The following is a 20,964-nucleotide window of genomic DNA, read 5'->3' as shown; positions in this document are numbered from 1 at the left end:
CATCATGAATTGTCCTTGACATAGATATCGATCTGGGAATTCCCTGTTCGATACCTTCCTGCCTTTCTCTCATCCGCGGGCAAGAGTCTGTGCCAAAACGAGGCTGCATACAATTTGTTTTTAGCTGTCTCGACGTCGTGATATTCTGCTCGAGGAGGCTGTTTATCTCGTAATGGCGTGTCGATTCAATCTGTTATATGTTGGAGGGGATGAAAGGAAGAAGGACATCTGTTGAAGTACTAAGTCGCGTGTGACCCACGCCTTGATCAGGTCTGTTGATGGTCATCTGCATGTGTCCTATCGATCTGATGCTGATCGTGATCCCATCTTCGATCAACTTACCACGATGCTGGAGCATGACTTTGGGGACTCTGAAAAATCAGTGAAAAACCATGATGACTTTAACCTATGGCCATAGCTGTTGTCATTAGGCTAAAGATGAAATCTACATAAGAAGGGGTAAAGCGAGTGGGAACAGTGGGGTTCGAACGTCGGCGAATTAGGATTAGGGTGTAAGGTAAAGCCAGCTGGGTAAGAGTACTTTAATCATTGAACCTGAAGCTGCTGCCGTTAGGCTAAAGGGGAGATGAGCTTTTGTTGCTCATTTTGTTGCTGAAAGACATAATCTACATTCAGGCCCATTATCACGTTGCCGCGACGCTAGCCGACAGCCCTCCCTCTCCGCCCATTACCTGACCCCGACGTGCATCTTTACCCCTACGTCGTTACCCTTTTACCGTATCGTCGATCTGTTTTCATTTACTTAAATCTGCCGATCTACCCGCTGTATGAAATTGATTGGAACCTTATCGACGAACCTATAAAGGATCCAATCTTGATACCACGGACGATTGTTGCTGACAAAGTGAATCGTGATGTCTCATCGAAAGCCTTGACCTTGTGATTCACGATGGAGCGAGAATACACCGGGTGAGGAACATGGCGCAGCGGTGCCTATACGGATAACGGTTGTTGACAAAGTGATGTATCATCCAAGAGCGAGAGGTAACAAGGACGTATAGAAATACAAACGGATATCGCGTGTTCAAGGTCTGCCAGCAGAGAAGTGAACAGAAAACCTTCACATGACAGCAGTTATCAGCGGACTCCAACAAAGCGTACGATAGAGGATGTGTGCGAAATAATCTGAACGAAGAGAGTATAGGACCCTTGGAGTCTGACCGGCATTGCATGGCAATTCAGCAAACTCGTGAGAGCAAGCAAAGTCAAGCATCTTCAAATGGACAATCGAAGTGATTGAGGAGTCTCGCCTCTGTGAAAGCGTGCTGCGTGAGGCAACGTCCTAGTAGCTGTATAGCATCCAATACAATATAGTGATGCTTACCATGCTCGAAGATCTGGCATGCAAGCACCGGCTGGATGCTACCGGGGGCAACCTTAAGGATTCGCTGCACAATGATGTTGTTGAAACCGATAACGCCCTTAGGCCGGAGCAGCCATTGAAAATCGCCATCAGGAGGCTCGTAATCCCGCTGGTCCTGCACGTAGGAATGAGCATCGGTCACAGTCAATGAGATCAAACATGAATCACTATCATAAACTTAAGGAACAACTCCGAGATCTTCTTCAGTACCTTGTACGTCTTGACATACTCCCTCTCCAGAGTCGATCGCCGAATGTTGATTTGTTCATCCTCAGCGTCTGGGTAGTTTGGCCACTTTAGTGCGTATAGTCAGCGAGTTAGATCCAGGTTCTGCCTTCCTAGATAACACGCACTCTGATTCTCACTGACACCTTATCACTGAATCCTTCCCCAGGCACCCCAGGTACATCTAGAGGAGGAAATTCGACTTCGGAAAGGTCCCTAAAAATAACATCATAAAGTCCGACACCTTTCGGACCGAAGTCGACAATAGAATAGGGAGGGTCGTCGACACTTTTCTGCCTGCAATAGATGTCGTGACCGACAAAAGACAACAGCGCCGTGGCAGGATCGGTAAAATTCATGAACGGCTCAAGCAATGTGATGTATCTGTTGGGATGCTTGATGACCTGGTGTGGTGTTTACAGAGAGACGTCAGCATGACACACACACTCCATACTTTGGACAGTAGGTTGACGCACATCGGATGGACTGATACTCTCGATGGTGAAGGGAGCATTGTCAACATCTTGCCCAGCGAGGTCGAGGGTGTGGAGAGCATTGGCCAGATCAGGAGAGTCAGACTGGAAATTGTTCATCTCCGAGGATGGGCGGTGGGGACTTGGCTAGGGAGGAGCAGGCTGAAGGCATACTTTAATAGCCCCATGCAAAGTGCCTACTGCGAACGATATCTTGATAGGTAGAAAATAGATAGAGATCAGTAATGCATGTATATCTGAATATACAAGCAGCGAGCGGACGAACAAATGCGCGCCTTGGACTGATCCATCTCAAGCTACATGAGAATCACGCAGGATATCCCGCGATCTTGATATACATTTCATTGCGGTCGACTTTGCTGACTCGAAGTATGGCATCCGGTTGTGAGGACCACGTTGGCTTTCGCGGGCCCTTCTGTGCAGGTCTACTGGATGTAAAGGTGCAAGTGGAGCAAATCCAATTGGAGAGCAACACACCGAATGTGTCCAGCCTGGATATCTCCTTGACCACATGGATTCCTCCGCGGCGAAACCCGTCTTCAGCCTAATGGTTCGCTCATCTCGCACGCTGCTCAATAGATATCCCTCAGGCTGTGACTTGGCCATGTCTTCTTTTATCTTGAACTTCTGGGTCTCCCCCCCTGCAGACTTAAGGCCAGTGCAACAATCCGACAGCAATCTTGCAGTCACTCACCGTAAATGGAAATATAAGTATATTGGGGGTGTATGCGATGCATACAATGTGATTCTGCGCATGGACCAGGTGGAACTTGTGTAATATTCTGTTGAAAGTAGCCTTCGATGAGTAATGACCAGCAAGGATGCGATGCGATAGGCATTCTATCCGTCGCGCTCGCCAACCATTAGCTGAGGCGGTATTGTTCGCAAAGCATCTGACATCGCTGCTGCCATGTTCTCGATAGCCGATGTGGATTAGATAGGGAGACATACAACGATTAGACTCTCACGAACGTCAACCGCAAGACTTACAGCTCTAAAGATTACTACTTGAAGGACCGGACTTTGCGGATCATAAGGAAAATCATCGACCGGCATGACGGGTGGGTATATAGGATGAGCTGTTGGGTGCGATGTCAATAAAGAGGAGTTACTGGGAAATGTGCGAGAATCTTGCCTGACTTAACGCTATGTGCACAAGTAAATCATCGTTCCTATTTGAACAGACCATCTGCTCACGTTTTCGATGTCAATTGATCCCTGTTCAAAACTGCCGTCAGTATGCCTTGATCCCATTCAAGTCATCATCCTATATCCTATCATCACACAACTGGATTGGGATCCAGCATCGACCGTATGCCATAACAAGAAGACACGACAAGCCGGTATTTGGGCGAACACTGCCGCTCACTGCCCAATTGCACAATCAAGACAAATGAAGATGGCGCAGAAAGAAATCTGGAGGAGAAAGTTCTTGTTGTGAAGCATTTGAGGAGCATACTAGGATACTCCTGTTAAATACGAACCCACTGCACAGCGATTTGACTCAAGACCATTCAGTTGTTACGGAGGGGCACCATGCGTAATCGTCACTGTCAATCTCGCCATTATGCGCGTCCTGTACATAAAGATATATCAGTCGTGGTTAATGGCACGGTATATCAGCATATCTGGATGAACTGGAGGAAAGGCGTGCGATTTGTCCTATGACCCGATATATATCGATATGTTCTGCGGATCAACTCGAGATTTGAAAGCATATCTGCTTATCAAACAGTAACGCATAGTTCGGCCACTTTTGCAACTGCAATGAATGCCTGAACAATACAGATGATAGCATTGCCAAAGATAACCATTCGAGCATGTCTAGCTAGCCGGTTTCAGACGAGCAGTCAGGACCGTTGCAAACAAGTACTTGGTGGAATTGTATATACAGGGTGTCCATCGATGCACAATCGGCGAGCCTTTCTCTGCAAAGCGAGGTAATCGGAGAAGCAATGAATATCTGGCAGGACGCTCGAAAGAGGATGAGTCGGCGTGAAGGGAAGACTGCCTAGTACCGTGACCGCGACGCGTACTTTTCAGACGCCCAATCCCCTCGCTGTCATGTCTTCATGTCAAGTCCGAAACCCGGCTGCACCTTCACTGCTACATCACTAGAGATCCTATGCTTGCAAGGTCAAGACGATTCCTGACGAAAATATTCTCAGAATGCCAATCGCCACCTACCCAATCCCCTCTTTCCTCCACATCGAGCCTGCTCAGAGATCCAGCGCAAACTACGGTATCCGACACTGTGCCACAAACAGCCACATCTCCAGATTCTCAAGAGGTCGGAACAACTGTGACCAGCCCAATGAATGTGGAGTCTAGCGATCCGAAACGCTCTACGGCATCCAGCACGGCGTTACGGAGAATGAAATCCCCACCTTGGCAGAAGGACCGAATAGCTGCGGCTCGCGCAAAATGGACAGGATCTCTCAAATCCGAGACCCACAAGTACAAGCCTTCACCTCAGAGACTTGCCCGTCCAAGGGCTGACGCGCCTGAAATCTATTCGAGCGGAACCATGGAAGAACCCGTCGAAGAGCATGCTCTAGAAACTCTCATTGTGATGAACATCGGTCCGCAGATCACTGAGGAAGACTTATGGACAAGGTTCGATAAAATCGCCCGTATGCGTGGTACCTGGATCGGTGCGTTCATAGTTCTACCCACAGGCGCTCTTCGCTGAATACATCTGCGTGCAGTGCGCAATTGGTTTGGAGAGACCCTCACCTATGCCTTTATCCGCTTCCGACGCAGCGACTACGCCAGTCGCATCATGCAACTCGCCAGGCGAGTACCGATCTTTCTTGACGGCCGACCCATCACATTGCGATGGGCGCACGGCGACCATCCCCCTCCACAGCGCAACCACCTCATCGTCATCGGTCTGTCGATGCTCGTCACAGAGGAGGACGTTGGGAAGCTCTTCCACGAGTACGATATGCGGCGAGTCATTATACGTGAGAGCACACAGTTCATGCTGCTCGCTCCGAGGCTGATGCAGAGTCTGGCAGAGATGAACCCACAGACGGGAAGGTATGCACGTGTGCACTTTTGGACGGAAGACGGCGCAGCGCAGGCGTACCTTGGCCTCCGAGACGCACGATCGAAGCTGGGCGGCTACCCTGTCTCTGTGGTCCGCGACGGTTGGATCACGGAGGATATGATGCCTTCCTCTGTGTTATGCCTCAAAGCGCTGCCGAAGGAAGCTACCGAAGCGCACGTTCAAGCATTGTTCATGCCATTTGGGGATGTCGTGAAACGCGTCGCTATGCGTAAGTGCCGCCGCGTTTGGCTTCCATTCAATGTAGTCTCATTTTCTACAGCCCGAGGCGAACGTGGGGCACAGCACGCATTCGTGACGGTGTCTTCGGTGGAGGTCGCACAGAAGGTCTGGTCTGCGGCGCATAAAAGGCCGTTCACGTTGTGGGGAAGGACGCTTCGGGTGGGATTTGCGAGGCCCCCGACCAGCAGGATTACCATATTCTCATCGCACGCCCATCAATTGAAGAGAATCGACCTGTGATTGTTGGGCAGTGTCCAACATCCACAATCGTTCTGAGGCAACTGCCAAGGTGCGGAGACCAGTCTCCATCGACTGAACAGTCTCTTAACATGGAAGTTGGAGATTGCTAAGCGCACCCGTCGTAGCCAGCTTATGCAAGGTTTGGCACAATTATCTGCCAAACAGGGACTATGAAAACGTTGGCTCGATGGAGTCATGATGTTCGAAGCTTGATAGATTCCATAGTCTGCCCATGCGAGACTATTCCGAGCTTGCAGAGGGTGTCCCTGGATTATTGTTGGTATAGTCCCTTTACGGAGGATACTGATCATCGATGCTCTGCCCATCCTGTTGCAGTGCTATGAAGTGTGCGTTTGGTAACAACGCTTTCTGCGCGCAACGGCTTGTAGTTGGCTCAAAGTCTTTTATATGTCTGCTCTCGCGTCAATGTTATTTACGTCATCGACCTTGATGAATCCTGAGATGGAGTGAGAAGATTAGACCATACCTTGATGATCATACCACTGTATGTTGTCAGCGAGGAGGTGACGAAAGCTCATCGCCGAATTAAGGCTTCGTGGTGTCAAGCCTCGCTTTGACTGCATTGTTCATTGACTAGCATCCGTGATATATACGCCAACCAAGCTGGCCACTTCGCGAGTACATTAACCAACCACAGTGAGCATACGGACGACCATCTATGTCGGCGCATCGCTTTTTCACTGTACCTTTCTACTCCGCTGATCAGTCCAGTCTTAATTGTTTGGATTAATTGGTATACTATGTTTTTCATAGTTTGAGACCGATCCCCCGACCATCTGGCGTCGGCGGAACCGTGACATACAATTTCGATTGATTATGATCGTTGATGGACTGGACCAAAGGCTCCAGCTGTAAGATCTCGCCATCGAGCACCAAGGGCGTGGTCGTCGCCTCTTCTACTGTCTGTTGAATAACAGCGTTCCTCTCGAAGCGGACAAATGCAAAGGGCTTGGGATGCCTATCGTTTGGCTCGTCTGTGCATGTGCGGCGTCAGAAAAAGCATAAGGAAGTGTTAAGGCACGACTGACATAGGTTGACTTGCAAGGCCTGCGGGAACAGCCCACGCACGCTCTCCACGTTCGCCGACTTCGGAAGGCAGGACACAACCATCCAGCGGTCGATGGGGTAGTTCTCTTCACGCACGCCATTCTGCACCACACGGAGCTTCTTGTCGGACATAATGATGGGCTCGCGCGTGTACTTCTCGAATGCCTCATCAGCCCGCTCTTTGGACTCGAAGCGTGCGCTTGCGAAAAAGATTGAGCCATCAGGTGATCTGGCTGACACGAGCATTCAATAGCGGCATATAAATCGATGATAGAGACTCACTCACTAAAACGGACTGCCTCAGCCTTCAAAGCTTCCTTTACCTCCTCTTCCAACACCCCTTCGGGCAGATTGTACACAAGAAGCCATTCATTCCCGACGGGCTTGTTTAAACCCCAGCAATACGATGCTTTAATGACGTTCCCCTCTACAACTATGGGCACCAGGCTCTGGAGACGCATGATCCGCTCGACTTGTGTGGGATTTTCGTACATTATTGTCGCATCCCCTGTGAGCTCGCCTGCAGCGGTACGCTCTGAAAAGGTCAAGGAGTTGCGGAGCGATGCAGAGATTGGCACGGTACGTACCCATCCACATATGCTTGACCGGTCCCAAGTGTTCGAACTTCGTCTGAACGTCTTGCGGAAGCATGTACAGAGGAAATCCGCGGGCATACAGCAGTGCTAGCTTTTTCTTGGGTATCTCTCTTGGCCTTTCTTCATTTGGCCTTGTCGTTGTACTCCTCGAGGGAGAATCGGCGTGCTCGCCTGATAGGCTTACTTCTAATGGATGGCTAGACGGTAGTAGAGTCTCCACAGAAATTTGAGAAGAGGTTAAGCCACGCTTCCAGTAGTCCACGGGTCGGGATGCGCGGATGCCGAACGAGGGCACAGAACCGTAAGCGGACAGGACAGGGTTCGCATGAAAATGGCTGATATTCCGTGAACATGACGCTAATGTCTTGCATCGTGAGTCGGTCAGAGATCTTAAGCCGCAGGTCGGCGACAGTAATGTTGTTCTGCTGGCTTGCATGAGCATTGAAGATGCGCACTTGAACAAATCGTCCCGGTCACAACGCGGAGGATTAGTGTTGGGACAAGCGCCCGAGGAGGACGCGTGCGCCACAAGCGTGTAAACGCCCAGAGCTCAGTTGACACTAAGCTTTCCGTGCATGATAGAATCCTGTCGTAGTAATAAAGATAAAATGCTGATCTTCAGTGCGGGCTCTCTGTTCAGCCCTATCCTCTCAATTTCACTATCCAAATGCTGCGCACCGCGCATGGCAGCTGTTGACTTTAGCCTGAGTCTGTCCCTCGTACTTTCACGCCTGTACTTCAGCTCCTTATCGAAACAGAAAATCCCTCCTTAGAGCTGTTTCAGCGCATGATATTCCAGGACCGCATCTCATGCCAGAGAATCCGAGTGAATCACTTGTCCGCCTGAGATATCCCCACAATCTTCACAGCCTGACACCAATGCCCTCGCCGCTCCCGGCCGGAGGAATCGTGACCGACAATCTCGACGAGACCCGGTCGTTGAACCCAGAAATCAACGATTGTACTCGCAAAGGCGCGCCGTTGAACAATATCGATTCGGAGTTTGCTTTTCCCACTATTTGCAGGACGACAGACATCTTGTTGATCCGGATAAATGCGCTGCGTCTCGGATGCACCTCGCTAGGCTCACCTGCGAATGTATTTCGTCAATAACAAGGCGAAACATAATAGGACCATGACTGACGTATGACAACCTGTGAAGCCTCAGGGGATTGGTCCGTCCAAATCCTCTGAGTTCGCCGAATCTGGGAGATCCCGCACTAGCAGCCAATGGCCAGCAGCGGAATTCGTTACAAACACACCATTGTGCAGAACGCAGAGTCGTCTGTCTGAAATGGTAAGGGGATTACGAGCACATTCTTCGACTACTTTGTTCGCCTGCTGCTTGCTTTCGAAGCGGACAGCTGTTCTCAAGACTACACGCTCAGGAGAACGTTCTATCGACATGCAGTTAGCAACGTTCCCGGGTACAAACATAAAGAACGACTCTTACTAAAACGAATTCTCAAAGGGCTGAACCTCGCAAAGGCCCTTTGGACATCTTCCTCCGTGATATGTTCTGGTAAATTGTACACAAGCACCCAATTGTCACCAAACGGCTTGATCAAACCGTTGCGGAACGATGCCGAGATCGCATGGCCCTCTAAAAAGATTGGTATGGACTGCTGAAGGCGCACAATCCGATCGGGCAGTTCGTCATCCACATATATAACCGTCGCCTCTCCAGTAGGCTCGCCAGTGGCCGTGCGTTCTAAGAACCGCCAAAATGAGCCAGTGATATTCCGAAGAAGAAACACCGTACCTATCCACAACCTTTCAATTGACCCAAAGATCTCAAGCCTTGTCCATAGAATTTGCGGTAGAATGTGTGTCGGAAGATTGCTCAAGAAAAGCGGCGGCGAACGCGCCTTCGACGCTTTTACTGTATTTTCCACCTTGATATTAACATTTTGACTTGCCGAAGACGACGCTGTAGGCTCAGTTGGCTGACTTGCTTCTGTCGCAGCGGCAACCTCCATTTGAAGCGGCGTTTCAGCCTCTGCAGGGCCCTGAGTAGACATGCAACGCTCTCCACGCTTGGCGATCGTTAGTGTAAAGAGGCCCGACGAAACCACGTTACGGCGAACAGACGGAAGTGAACTTGCAGTCCAACAGTCACTTCTTGGACGGAACATCTCCGTGCTTCGTGCTGCATTCCGGAAACATGAATTTCGGAATGGCGAGGAGATCATAAACCGTGGCATGGTATGGGATGTGTTCAGTAAATAAGCGCCGCTGCCTCGCGTTGTGGGCTGAGCGATCATGCCGGTGCCACAGGCTTAGCAAGCTGAGCTTCCCTGATACTTACCCCGACTGCCGAAGCCTGCACTGAACGTTGTCTACATGTTCTAGAAGTCTCACTGTATGTGATATTCATCATGTCACGAACATTCACATTAAGTCATCTTCCAGGCCCAGCATTCGGGTGTAACATATCAGTTTGCAGGCTTCCAGAGGTGCGTATTACGTCAAGACATCAAGCCTGATGTTCAGTTGAACTCGATAATATGAAAGGGACGGCTCGACCTGCAACTCGTGCAACTTCATAGAATATTAGATCAGTCAACATTAGCTATCAGTGTGGCGAGAAGAGTTGTGGCCGTCACAATGAGATCTAGCGCCCCCAGCTCAATTGATCGAGTTTCTATGTAGAGATGTCCTCCAGATGGTCGAGCCTCGAGGGCACCATGGTTATTTGCGCCTTTCCGAGCTCCTCATTTACTTGTCTCAATCAGAAGAAAGCCAAGTACTGGAATTCGCATCTGTATGTACTTTTGCACAACCATTACCAAACTAAATAGCAGAAAGGGCAACCATACAGCAGCTAGCGTAAAATTTGAGTTATTGTTTCTTCAGACGACAGGGTATGTACGTATGCGCGTAGTGTTCTAGGATGGATGATGCGGGGAATCATTCGAGTGCTGTATGGTACGATGCGTGCGTGTAGGATAGGGATATAGGGTCATAGCTTAGGTCATACGGCATACGAAAGGATGGATGGGGTGGGGGGCACCTACTGCGTGCAACTGCTCATCGACACCGGCTATGCAATGCAACAGGAGCGAAAGCGAAGACGGCGACACGGGACACACACAAAGACACAATAAAAAGAGACAAGCAAATATGAAACAGGAAAGCAAAAAAAATTCGTTCCGCACAATAAAGTGAAAAGGGGCCTATGATATGTACCTGAGAGCATCCATGGCTTCCTTCATCTTGCAGTAAACTCGCGTTGTAATCTTGTTGTCGAAAAGTCCTTCACTATGCCACACGAAAAAGGGCGCCGGAGCTCCCATCACCGCTCGAGTTAACACAACTCGACCTCCCACTCGCCACCCTCGTGCCCCTTGCCGGGCATGCTCCGTAGCGCAATCCGCACGCGCCGCCTCTCGGGCACCGCACCAGGCGAGCCCGCGCGGGAGAACTCCCCGGTTCCAGCATCAAAATCAAAGTCAAACGGCGAGCCTGTCCGTGCGAGGATGTCGTCCTCCATCGATTCATATGCGTCCGCGTTCAGGAACGGCCCCAGTGAGCCGCTCGTCTCACCCCAGAGCGCCACCGTGTGGTCGTCGTCGAAGAGCGACGATGCGGGCGGCGAGCCCGCGGCACTCGATGCAGATGAGAAGGACGACGGTGTGCCCGCAGAGGATGATGGCGCGGAAGAAGGGTGTATCCTCACGCGGATCTTGCCATTCTCTGCCGGCTGCGCGTCGAACGAGATGTCGAGAGCGCCGAGGCCCGCGTCGTTCCCGTCGACGAGTTCGATTGTCTGGCTATTGGACGGGGGCGCAACGGCGCGGTCCATGTCAAAGTCGAGGTCCATGGCGGAATGGCTTGGCGTCGCCAGCGACCAGTCGAACTCGGACGATGACGCGAGGAACGCGTCGAGCGAGGAGGAAGCGATGGAGGAGGACTGCGGGAGGGAGATCGTGTTGGAGAGGGGCGACTGGGGATTCGGATTTGGAACGGAGAGCAGGGATGGAAGCGCGCACAGCAGGACCTGTGCCTCGAGCACACTGAGCCTGATTGAATCGGAACATGCACGAACGAACTCACCATCAATCCTAAGCTCGTGCCTGACTTCTCACCCTTGGTGGGCCTTAGCGACTCGTCGGAGCCGTCCGACCTCAACGAAGAGGTGGACGGCGCGGGTGATGGCGATCGTACTGCGGTCTTGCGCGACAGCTCCTTTGCGAGAGCACGCTCGCGTTCCTGCATCTCTGCGAGTTGTTGACGGAGCGTCTCGACCTCCGAGACAAGCTCCTCATCTTGCTGCGCCTGCGCTTGCTGTGCCTGCGCGATCGCGAGCAATCGTGCATTCTCTTGCTCTAGCTCAGCGACGCGACTACGCGACCTATTAGCACGTTCGCGGAAACGTATGAAGGACCGTGCCACTCACACCTCCATACACTCGAACTCCTCCCGCTTACGCTGCCGGCTCAGGAATGCCGCTGCACGATTCTTCACAAGGCGCGCCTCGCGCTTGCTCAACCCAGACACGTCCGGGGGCACAAAGTCTTTGGTGGACGTTGCAGTGCGTGTCTTCTTGGATGTGCTCGCCGTGCTGGTCGACGCACGCTTCGCTGGCAGGGAGAGCGATGCAAGGCTTGGGTTGATGGAAATGCTCAGGCGCTCGCGGAAAGGGGCTGGGGACGGCGAAGGGGACGGCGAAGGCGATGGCGCGAGGAGGCCACCCGGCGGAATGTCGAAGACTTGATGGGTCGGCAAGCATAGAGGCTGTTCGAGCTCAGCAGGTGTGCTCCTGCGGCTGTTCTTGAGCACTTTAGAGACAGGCACTGGCGAGCGCTCGCCCGGACTGGGAATCGAGCGCGGGGGCGAGGGTGGGAGGTGGTACGGGTAGAGGCCGACGAACGAGTGGGCTTGCGCTGCGTCGAAACCGGAGCCGTGCTTGGGGGTGGGGGAGTAGAGCAGACCGGTCGGCTGCAGATGGGCGTCCCACGGAAGGCTGTGGTCGGAGAGCGGAGAGAGGGGTATGTCGGAGGCGAGGGCGAGAGCGGAGACGTGCCGGGACATTATGTGGATTTACGGGAAGGAAGGGGAGGAGGAGGAGGAGGTAGAGTACGTTGATGGAGAAAGTGGTGGTCGGGGAGGGAAAAGCAGAAATAAGCGGGTGGGAGGGCGGGCGGACTTATATCTCCTGGACGGGAAGAGCCATTCATAGCCCGCGCAGCGCACGCTCTCTCGGTTGCCGACAGATCAACAAGATGTTCCTGCGAATTTCCTGTCAGGTCCAACCAAGAATCCTCTTGCCATCATTCTCCCTTTTCAGCCACTTCCGCACCAGCTTCTTAACACCGCGAGGCACTCGTTCTGTTGCCCACCCACCCATTCTACTCGCATGCACGCATTCTCCTCGCCCACGCATACCTCCGCCCGGGCCTCTCAAAGCGCGGACGAAAACTCCTCATCCACGGCGCTCATCACCTCACGCCATCATCTCTTTGATGATGGACATCCCACAGAGGCATCAACTGTACAGCACCGAGCACGTCGTATTTCCAAAGTTTCATACAGAGTGCCCTCTGTGTCCAAGATAACGAGCGCTGCGAAGTGCCTGGGCAAAGGCGTATGTGCAACCAGACATCCTCTATGTTTTGCCGGGTTCGAGTGGGATGTCCAGCTAGGGCTAGCTTCGAGGGACCCCGATTCTCACTGAGCAACTCTGATCCGCCCTTCACAAAAACCCGGAAGGCTATCCGTCTTGATTTGGAAAAAAAACTTCCGAGCCGTCCGGGTTAACCTCAGGTCCTTTTGAGTAAATGCGTTTCCTTTCCAATCCTCCAAGCGAAAAAAAGGAGATTGTGTCTTGAGCCCAATTGTTATAGACAAAGGAGGATACCCACGATCTCGAAATGCACAACAAGATGATTCGGAATAAGGGAGCCCCGGCGAAAGCCTATTCTTGACAATACAGTGCCCGCCGAGAGTGCTTTTTTGTCTGAATTAAAATCCAAGTGATCAGGGTCCCCAACCTCTTCCTTAGAATATTCGTTTCCAAAAGTGTCCTTGCCCGCCGGTCCCCACGACTCCGCGCGCTTTCAGCACCCTCGCCTGCCCGTCATTCAGCTTGACATCTCGCTTATTCCACCGACGGGACACTCTTCGCTACCCGAGGCCGCACGCAAAACGCACCACCGCTTTGCGACCAGCAGCCGCCTGCCCTAGCCGCCATGATGGCGCAGTTATCAAGCGCAATGCTAGTGCGCCACCGCGGTCACGGCGAGTATTCCGGCCGCGGCTCTCCTCTCCAATTGCAGCGGCTCGGAGGGCGACGAGATTATCCTAGATAGCCTTCTTTGGATGATCGCCGCACGGCTCATGTCCTTCTCTACGTCCTCCGAAGCCGACCCTGAATTCGATCGCTGTTCTTGTCCAACCGTATGCGTAAGTGACCAGCGATTGCTGTGCAGCGTCGAAAACCTCTGATATGACTGATTTCTTTTTCTCTTTCATCCAGCATCGGTGTGAGCGTCCTTGTTCGCGTCTCTCCGCGTCTTGCTGCGAGGGACCGATCGGCCTCGGAGGCCTTGATTGTCGGACATCACCACCAAAAGTTCTAAGCCTCTTTTGAAATTGACGTCACGATACCTGCTCCCTACGCGTTCGCAACTCCTCTCCTCTCTATGCGCAGTACTCCGTCCGAGCTGCTCGTACGCCCAACGCGCCCGATTCAGATTCGTAGGTGATAATTTCGTTGGCCCACGCGCATCCCGATAAGTAGGGGCCGTAAAGTCGGATATCAAGCACCCCACATGCGTTCTAAGCTGTCCAGATCATACACCCCCCCGGCGCGGCCGCTGTGCCTGATCACGAGCATCAGACTAGAGGAAATTCAGGTCCTTGTCCGTCCGCCTGACCTCCGCGTTCATTTGTTCAGGAAAAAGAGCCCAGCCAAACAAGGTTAGACCGCAACCAACCCCGAGTCCAAGAAGGCGTCAGGTTAGCTCTACTCTAACTTCGGATTCTCGGCAGAAGTGAGACAAGGTAGAGCGCTGCCCGCGTGAGGAAGTCTGATTGCATAGAAAAGATGTCCAGAACACTCACATTTTTTAGCTCAGTCGCGTGCACAGACAAAGCCATAGCTTGTTCTGTGCGACGGCGGAAGCACACTGCGTGGGAACGAAAAGATGACGTAGGATGGCCTATACATAGAGTATGTGGATGTTCGTTTGTTGTGCGGCGAAACGAACGAGAGTTTATGAGAGAAACTGCACCACAGAGCGAACATGCGAGCGCACATCGGGTCTTACATATATTTGTGTCGTCTACGGAACAAGTGTTGTTGATAGACGGGCTGAGGGGAAGTTTTGTTGACAGAGTAATGGAGATCACGGACGGATGATCCAATGCCTCATCGAAAAATAACACCCGCTCTTTATCCGGTAGTGTACACTGACAGGTGAAAATGTGCCTAGGAAACATGGTGGACAAGACTGAATGCTCTTGCTAACTGCGGGAAGATGCACAGAAGTCTATACCTGAGGACGATCAGTATCTAAGAATTGAGAACACATACATTATATACCAATAAACGCGATCATTCTCGCCTGATATTCCCATCTCCCTCCGCCCACGATACGGCAGAGACAAGCGCATCAACTATACCTTCAGCTCCCAGCTAACTCCACATCCACAACTTCCCCCCTTCGCCTACATACCGCACTGCATCAGCTGCCATCCGCATGCATAACGAATGCACGCACCTGAGGATTGTCCATTATGCGGAAGCTGCTCCCGATCAGCTCGGTCGCAAAGTCGACCATGGAGCCCTTCAGGAGCGCCATCGAGACCGCGTCGACGACGATGTTGGACGGCCTGATGGTCGGATGGGTGAACACGCTGTACGAAAGGAACAGTCAGTGACCAATACTTCAATACGGGTCGAGGAAGAGAAAATGGAGAATACACGGCAGCGACGCACTAATCATCCAATTCTCTGCTCTTTGCGAGATCCATCTTGTACTGATACCCATGACACCCGCCGCTCTCGACCGATATCCGCAGCGCAACGTCCGGGTTTCCCTGCCGCTGTGCGACCGCACGGAGTTGCTGGCGCACGTACAAGTCAGCCAACATGGAACAGACAATGTAGGGTTCTGGAGACACGGTACCTCCGCCGCCCGGTCGGTAATCTCGATCTTTGCCTCCTCTGGCGGGACAAAGTCCACCTCGGGCTCGTCCGCCTCCTCTTCCTCTGCCTCCTCATGCAGGGCGCTGGGAGATGGATACGCAAGTAGGACAGTATGATGTGCGGGCGGGCGCTGTGCGAGCGCCGCTAGAGTCGTCCGCGAGACGGAGAACGTTCGTCTCTGTATGCGTGCTCGTGGTGGTGCTGGTGCTCGGTGCACGACCAGGGTCGGACAGCGTCGAGTTGCGTGGGCAGCATCGTGTATTCCTCTCAAAAGCGTGAGCTTGGAGTTGGACGCAATGGCGCGAGAAGTTCCATAAGGCGTGAATGCGCAGAGAAGGCGAGCAGTGGCGGTAGTAGAGGACATGTGAAGTTCAGTCCCAGTGCCGAGAAACGAGCACTGGGACGAACGCTTGCTTACTAAGCAAGCGGGAGAAGAAGAGACGCGCTCACCTGACGTACGCGCGCTACGCCTCTTCCTCATCGCCACGACATTCGCTACCACGCTGTGTAGCGGATTCTTCTTCTCGTAGCTCGGTTGTACATATCCATCTTATACGGCCACCATGCCTAAAGGATCTCAGCCTCCCGGCATTTCTGGGAAGTCCACTCAAGACATGGTGAGGGAACTCGACGAGCTAGCCCGCCGTGGCGATGCTTCGCGCAGCTCCTGGCAAGGCGCCCCAGCGGAAGCCATCGAGCGAGAGAACGAAGAGCGCGCTGCGCGCAACACCGCTAGGTTAGACCAACGCGATGGAGGCGACGAAGCTGTCTCGGACGATGAGTTATTCCTTGATCTCGACGGAAACGAAATTCCCGCTGACGATGAGGAGACCGGGGAGACTCTTAAGACCCCTGCAACCATACTAGCCGACGCGACTCCACTTGCGGCAGCTATACGCGGCATGTCTCCGTCCTCGAAGGTGGCATTTATGAAGGCTTTCCAGGTGCTCACGGACACGCATACACCCGGTAAAGAGGCGCATATAGGCACTAAAGAGGCGCATACAGGCCCTAAAGAGGCGCATACAGGCCCTAAAGAGGCGCATACAGCCGTCAAGGAGGTCGTCAACGCATCTGAACAGGCAGGTACACCCGAGAAGAAGCTCTTTTCGGTGGCGTGTCTGCGCTCCTCCAACCTGTTTAAGGACCAAGGTTTCGAGATTCCCCCGGCCGTTCTCAAGCTTGCATCAGCGCAGATCCACATCCCTTTAACGCTGGTCACTTCAGACGCTATTCGGAGAATGCATCTAGACCCGACCTCTGTCCGGACGCGGAAGCTGACCACGAATTCTGGCTCGCGTGTCGATATCATTGACCTCGCCGGATGGCCCGAGGAAGAGTCCCTTCCTGTAGGGTTATTCACGGAGGCTTGGAAGAACATGCTGAAAGTCTATCGGAAGCTCGCAGACAGGGAGATTGTTGAGCTTTTCCAGATTCATTATGACTACATCACATCTCTGCCGCACTTTTACAGGGATTACAAAGCCATCCTTCGGTTCGACTGTGAGGTGCGTCGAACGTGGATGAACGAGCCCTCAACCTTCTCTCCCGAGGATGCAAAGTACCAAAACCGCCTGGAGAAGATCCAGGTGGAGATGATGCGAGAAGGCTACAGCGCGGAGCCATATGGCACGCGTGACTCCTCTAACCGGTTTCGCCCATATCCTCGTAGCGAGGAACGCACTCGTAACGGAGGTGAACGTGCGCCCGAGCGCTCCAAGCCCTTTCGCGAGGGCAAACGACTCGCGTCCTCAGAGTCGCTTTGCCTCTTATGTGCGAGGACTGGACACCGCGCTTCCGCATGCTCGCAAACGACCATCCGTGATGGCCGCGCGATCATCAGCGTCTTCATCGACAGGCGGCTGCTCATCGACGCTAGTCGCCAAGAATTGTGCATCATATGGAACCTCACCGGCACCTGCTCTCGTCGTTGCCCCAAAGGAACCCCTCACCGCTGTTCTTTCTGCGGTTCCCAAGAGCACCACGCCGGCTCCTCAAGCTGTCTGCGTTCGTAATCGCATCGTAACACCCTACAACGCCGACGCTTTCGAAGCCATTCTTCAGCGCCACAATATCCTTGAGCGATACCCGTTCTTACCGCATAAGATACGTTACGGTTTTCCCATTGGCGACTTCGCGCCTCTACTTCGATCCTTCACACCAGATAATCACCGTTCCGCACTGCAACACCCCCTCGTTATCGACGCATATGTCCAAGAAGAACTCGACGCTGGTCGGTTTTCTGGACCATTCTCGCAAGCCGAAGTTGAGGACCATCTCGGCGCTTGTTTTCGTTCTTCGCCGCTCGCCGTCGTCGAGAAGGCCGGCTCCCCGGGGAAGTTCCGCGTTGTGCGGAACCTGTCCTTCAAGGACGAGACCGGCGTATCGGTCAACGATCAGATCGATCCAGACGAGTTTCAGACTAGCTGGGCTACGGCTGCCCAGATCGCAGAAATCGTAAGTGTTCCTTCTTTTTTCCTCGTTCGCTTCTTCAGTGCAGCTGTGCACTGCACCCGCACTCGTACCCGTCACGTTCCTCTCGTTTACGCGTTATCCCCACGTCGTTATCCGGGGCGGCGTTCCGCTCGCTCATTCTTCGGGGAATATTCGTACGTCCGTTTCGGAGAGCATATCCGCGTCGTCCACTCGTTCGTAGTGCTGTCGTTTCGGCACATACATGCTCTTACGTGCCATGGGCGAACCCTGGCATGCGCGTCATTAAACGGGCCTTGATTGTTTTTCCCGGTTGTCGTCACGCACGCGCTATCCGTTTGGCCCGTGCTGATGTCGTCCTCGTGCCTCGTAGGTCGCCACTGCACCCGAAGGTGCGCAGGCTGCGACGCTGGATATTAAGGCCGCTTTCCGTGCGTCTCCTGTGTGGCCACCGCACAAGCGTTTCATCGTCGTGAAACATAACGATGCATTCTACATCGATCATTGTTTACCGTTTGGCATATCTTCTGCTACTGGGGTGCAGGGCGAGCCCGCCGACGCTGTCATAGACATCCTCGCTTGTGAAGGTGTTAAGCCCACTGGGAAGTGGGTCGACGATTTCTTTTCATTTCGTTTTCCATCCAGTGGTGGCTGGGTCAACGGGGTTCTGGTGCCCTACTCTTACCCATACGATTTGAAAACCGTCTTGCGCATCACCGCCCCTCTCGGTGTCCCGTGGCATACCGAGGAGAAGCTGTGCGACTATGGGTTCATACGCGTTTATTTCGGTTTTTCGTGGGATTTGCCCGAGCGTTCCGTGTCTCTTCCCGAAGTGAAGCGTATCAAATATCTCACAAAATTGCAGTCCTTCGTTGCAGGTGCTGAACGCGGCCGCGTAACCCAGCGTGAATCCATGAGTATCAATGGCACGTTATCGCATATCACCTTCGTTTTTCCGCATGGCCGGGCCTATCTGCCGAACCTATGCGCATTCATATCGTCTTTCCCTAACCGCTTCGCTACGCGGTACCCTCCGCACTCCGTCATGTCCGACATGCGTTGGTGGCTATTCGTGCTGGCGTCGCCATCTCCAGCTCGGTCGCTACGCCCTCGGGGTGAGCCCCGAGATCTGGGTATCTGGGTCGACGCGTCTACCGACTGGGGCGTTGGCCTTGTCATGGGCTCGAGCTGGGCGGCCTGGCGCTGGATCCCTGGTTGGAAGAGAGACGGGCGTGACATCGGGTGGGCCGAAATGATCGCGCTCGAGTTTGCAGTCCGCGTGGTCGACGGCCTCGGCTACCAGGACGCAGCTATTCTCGTTCGGGGTGACAACACCGGTGTTATTGATGCATACAAACGCGGCCGTGGTCGTAATCGGCACACCAATGAGTCTATCCGTCGCGTGGACATCATCGCTATGGCCTCGAATCTCGTTTTTGTGCCCTCATATGTTAATACCAAAGACAATCTGGCTGACCCGGTCTCTCGCGGTGTACCGGACGCCAAGCTGTCTCGTTTGCCGAAACCATTCGAGCTCCCAGCAGAGCTGCGACCGTTCCTGGTTAATGCCTAGTACAACTTCGTGCTCGGCGCCTGCACGTGCAGGTGCGACGATGCGAGGTGAGGATCCGTTCGGTGAATTAGCCACTCGGCGGACTGACCCTCAACCGCGTACCTCGACATCGCGAATTTCGAAACAGGCCCGGAAGCCTAAATCAGGTTGTTACATCACTCCTTCACCGCTTCGTCCCGACGTTCCTGCCGCCCAACGTCTTGTTCTCTGGCGCACTCCGTTTAGTATCACGCAACAATCTCGATTCGCATCGTCTCTGTCATCAAAGCATTCGTCCACTCTCTTCAGTTGTCTGTTGTCTTCCGTTGAACGAAAAACTCGATCCAACTACGGTGCCGGATTACTACGTTTCAATCAATTTTGCGACTCTCTGCATATACCCGAATCGACTCGCATGCCCGCGCCTGAGTACCTCCTCGCAGCTTTTCTCGCCAAGTGGCAAGGCCGCACTGCACGTTCCACTGTCGACACATGGCTGGCAGGCCTTCGGTTCTGGCATACGATTCACGGTGCACCTTGGCTCGGAGGCGACATGTTGAAGGCAGCGTGTAAAGCTATCAGTAAGTCTGTACCAGCAGCTTCTCACCGCCCCAAACGACCTCCTGTCACACTTGAACACATGCACGCATTGCGCAACGGCTTGGACCTTTCAAATACCTTCGATGCAGCGGTTTACGCCTGCGCATGTATGGCTTTTTGGAGCATCTGTCGTCTTGGTGAGGTCGTCGTACCCAGTGCCACCTCATTCGATCCTAGGCGACACGTTTCTAGGGGACAGCAACTCAATCTTCGCTCTCTGCCTGGCGGATCTCGTTACGCGACTCTACATATACCGTGGACGAAAACTACACATTCAGACGGCGCCAATATCGTGATTTCTGACATCGCAGACCCTACAAACCCGCTTATTGCTCTTCGTCATCACCTTTCCGCAAACGCTTCTGTTCCGTCGTCTGCCCCGTTCTTCGCTTTCAAAACTGATGGTGGCAATTGGGCCCCTATGACACGACCTTGGTTCCTCGACCGTTGCAACACTATCTGGACGTCGGCCGGTTTGTGCTCTATGACTGGGCATTCGTTCCGGATCGGTGGAGCAACTGAACTATTGCTTCGCGGCACACCGCCGGACGTTGTTGCCGTGCAAGGGCGGTGGAAGTCGCACGCCTTCTTAGATTACTGGCGTCGTATCGAGCAAATTCTTCCTCTTTTTATTACAAATTCATTTGATCGTTCTCGTGTCGACCTCGTCCGGACCTCTGTAGCAAAGTTTCGTGTAAAGTACTCTCGTTAGAGTGCCGGTACTCGTTATCACTGTATACTACCATATCAAAACCAGCTGTTGCACTGATTTTCCCTAGCGACCCGGTGTGGGGGAGTCGTGGTGTCGAAGGCGGCACGACTGTTGTGGGTCGGGTGGTGTAGTCGTGCCTCCATCGTCAGGCAGCTACGCAGCCGCTGTACGCTCGAGAGTTTCGGCCTAAACGCGCTCGGAAGCCCTGGATCGTCA

At 53.1% G+C, this 20,964-nt stretch overlaps 7 protein-coding genes across 7 annotated transcripts; 1 reads left to right on the top strand and 6 right to left on the bottom strand.

Annotated features, from left to right (window-relative positions):
* Window positions 1-755: 755 nt before the first annotated feature.
* On the bottom strand, window positions 756-3,185 carry LAESUDRAFT_751382 (uncharacterized protein; the record flags this gene model as incomplete). The annotated part of the gene is made up of 10 exons (XM_040911661.1): window positions 3,094-3,185; window positions 2,581-2,885; window positions 2,257-2,295; window positions 2,086-2,229; window positions 1,738-2,013; window positions 1,553-1,678; window positions 1,346-1,499; window positions 1,033-1,079; window positions 819-954; window positions 756-784 (listed from the first exon to the last, which is right to left on the bottom strand). Exons 2-10 carry the CDS (start codon window positions 2,707-2,709, stop codon window positions 756-758), a joined length of 1,080 nt encoding a protein of 359 aa, XP_040761724.1. The 5' UTR covers window positions 2,710-2,885; window positions 3,094-3,185.
* A 967-nt stretch (window positions 3,186-4,152) lies between these two features.
* Window positions 4,153-6,103, top strand: LAESUDRAFT_728698 (uncharacterized protein). Its single transcript, XM_040909494.1, has 4 exons — window positions 4,153-4,757; window positions 4,812-5,069; window positions 5,124-5,384; window positions 5,436-6,103. The coding sequence occupies exons 1-4, from the start codon at window positions 4,229-4,231 to the stop codon at window positions 5,633-5,635; spliced, it is 1,248 nt and encodes a 415-aa protein (XP_040761723.1). The 5' UTR covers window positions 4,153-4,228; the 3' UTR covers window positions 5,636-6,103.
* A 589-nt stretch (window positions 6,104-6,692) lies between these two features.
* On the bottom strand, window positions 6,693-7,818 carry LAESUDRAFT_321728 (uncharacterized protein). Its single transcript, XM_040902005.1, has 3 exons — window positions 7,291-7,818; window positions 6,986-7,238; window positions 6,693-6,936 (listed from the first exon to the last, which is right to left on the bottom strand). Exons 1-3 carry the CDS (start codon window positions 7,739-7,741, stop codon window positions 6,924-6,926), a joined length of 717 nt encoding a protein of 238 aa, XP_040761722.1. The 5' UTR covers window positions 7,742-7,818; the 3' UTR covers window positions 6,693-6,923.
* A 209-nt stretch (window positions 7,819-8,027) lies between these two features.
* Window positions 8,028-9,501, bottom strand: LAESUDRAFT_728696 (uncharacterized protein). Its single transcript, XM_040909493.1, has 4 exons — window positions 9,062-9,501; window positions 8,753-9,010; window positions 8,444-8,696; window positions 8,028-8,389 (listed from the first exon to the last, which is right to left on the bottom strand). Exons 1-3 carry the CDS (start codon window positions 9,432-9,434, stop codon window positions 8,464-8,466), a joined length of 864 nt encoding a protein of 287 aa, XP_040761721.1. The 5' UTR covers window positions 9,435-9,501; the 3' UTR covers window positions 8,028-8,389; window positions 8,444-8,463.
* A 707-nt stretch (window positions 9,502-10,208) lies between these two features.
* LAESUDRAFT_321576 (uncharacterized protein) lies at window positions 10,209-12,495 on the bottom strand. Its single transcript, XM_040902003.1, has 3 exons — window positions 11,699-12,495; window positions 11,356-11,644; window positions 10,209-11,305 (listed from the first exon to the last, which is right to left on the bottom strand). The coding sequence occupies exons 1-3, from the start codon at window positions 12,331-12,333 to the stop codon at window positions 10,607-10,609; spliced, it is 1,623 nt and encodes a 540-aa protein (XP_040761720.1). The 5' UTR covers window positions 12,334-12,495; the 3' UTR covers window positions 10,209-10,606.
* A 1,527-nt stretch (window positions 12,496-14,022) lies between these two features.
* LAESUDRAFT_321656 (uncharacterized protein) lies at window positions 14,023-14,964 on the bottom strand. The gene is made up of 2 exons (XM_040902004.1): window positions 14,837-14,964; window positions 14,023-14,770 (listed from the first exon to the last, which is right to left on the bottom strand). The coding sequence occupies exon 2, from the start codon at window positions 14,740-14,742 to the stop codon at window positions 14,272-14,274; it is 471 nt and encodes a 156-aa protein (XP_040761719.1). The 5' UTR covers window positions 14,743-14,770; window positions 14,837-14,964; the 3' UTR covers window positions 14,023-14,271.
* On the bottom strand, window positions 14,920-15,815 carry LAESUDRAFT_658657 (uncharacterized protein; the record flags this gene model as incomplete). Its single annotated transcript, XM_040904760.1, has 4 exons — window positions 14,920-14,970; window positions 15,024-15,159; window positions 15,242-15,369; window positions 15,432-15,815. The coding sequence occupies 4 exons, from the start codon at window positions 15,813-15,815 to the stop codon at window positions 14,920-14,922; spliced, it is 699 nt and encodes a 232-aa protein (XP_040761718.1).
* Between the last annotated feature and the right edge of the window lie 5,149 nt (window positions 15,816-20,964).

This window comes from Laetiporus sulphureus (genome assembly GCF_001632365.1).
Source record: "Laetiporus sulphureus 93-53 unplaced genomic scaffold LAESUscaffold_36, whole genome shotgun sequence".
Classification (NCBI taxonomy): Eukaryota; Fungi; Basidiomycota; class Agaricomycetes; order Polyporales; family Laetiporaceae; genus Laetiporus; species Laetiporus sulphureus.
The sequence above is the reverse complement of the archived record's forward strand: the minus strand, read 5'-3'. Positions and strand labels throughout refer to the sequence as shown.

Bases quoted from the DNA above. Each gene is read 5' to 3' on its own strand.
- LAESUDRAFT_728698 (XM_040909494.1), top strand. From the start codon at position 4,229: ATGCTTGCAAGGTCAAGACGATTCCTGACGAAAATATTCTCAGAATGC. The intron at 5,070-5,123 runs GTGAGAGCACAC...AGAGTCTGGCAG, and splicing joins TATGCGGCGAGTCATTATAC to AGATGAACCCACAGACGGGA. The intron at 5,385-5,435 runs GTAAGTGCCGCC...CATTTTCTACAG, and splicing joins CGTGAAACGCGTCGCTATGC to CCCGAGGCGAACGTGGGGCA.
- LAESUDRAFT_321728 (XM_040902005.1), bottom strand. From the start codon at position 7,741: ATGCTCATGCAAGCCAGCAGAACAACATTACTGTCGCCGACCTGCGGC. The intron at 7,239-7,290 runs GTACGTACCGTG...TGACCTTTTCAG, and splicing joins GGTCAAGCATATGTGGATGG to AGCGTACCGCTGCAGGCGAG.
- LAESUDRAFT_728696 (XM_040909493.1), bottom strand. From the start codon at position 9,434: ATGTTCCGTCCAAGAAGTGACTGTTGGACTGCAAGTTCACTTCCGTCT. The intron at 9,011-9,061 runs GTACGGTGTTTC...GGCGGTTCTTAG, and splicing joins AATTGAAAGGTTGTGGATAG to AACGCACGGCCACTGGCGAG. The intron at 8,697-8,752 runs GTAAGAGTCGTT...GCATGTCGATAG, and splicing joins CCCTTTGAGAATTCGTTTTA to AACGTTCTCCTGAGCGTGTA.
- LAESUDRAFT_321576 (XM_040902003.1), bottom strand. From the start codon at position 12,333: ATGTCCCGGCACGTCTCCGCTCTCGCCCTCGCCTCCGACATACCCCTC. The intron at 11,645-11,698 runs GTGAGTGGCACG...TAGGTCGCGTAG, and splicing joins GAGTTCGAGTGTATGGAGGT to TCGCGTCGCTGAGCTAGAGC. The intron at 11,306-11,355 runs GTGAGTTCGTTC...AGTGTGCTCGAG, and splicing joins GCACGAGCTTAGGATTGATG to GCACAGGTCCTGCTGTGCGC.
- LAESUDRAFT_321656 (XM_040902004.1), bottom strand. From the start codon at position 14,742: ATGTTTCCTAGGCACATTTTCACCTGTCAGTGTACACTACCGGATAAA.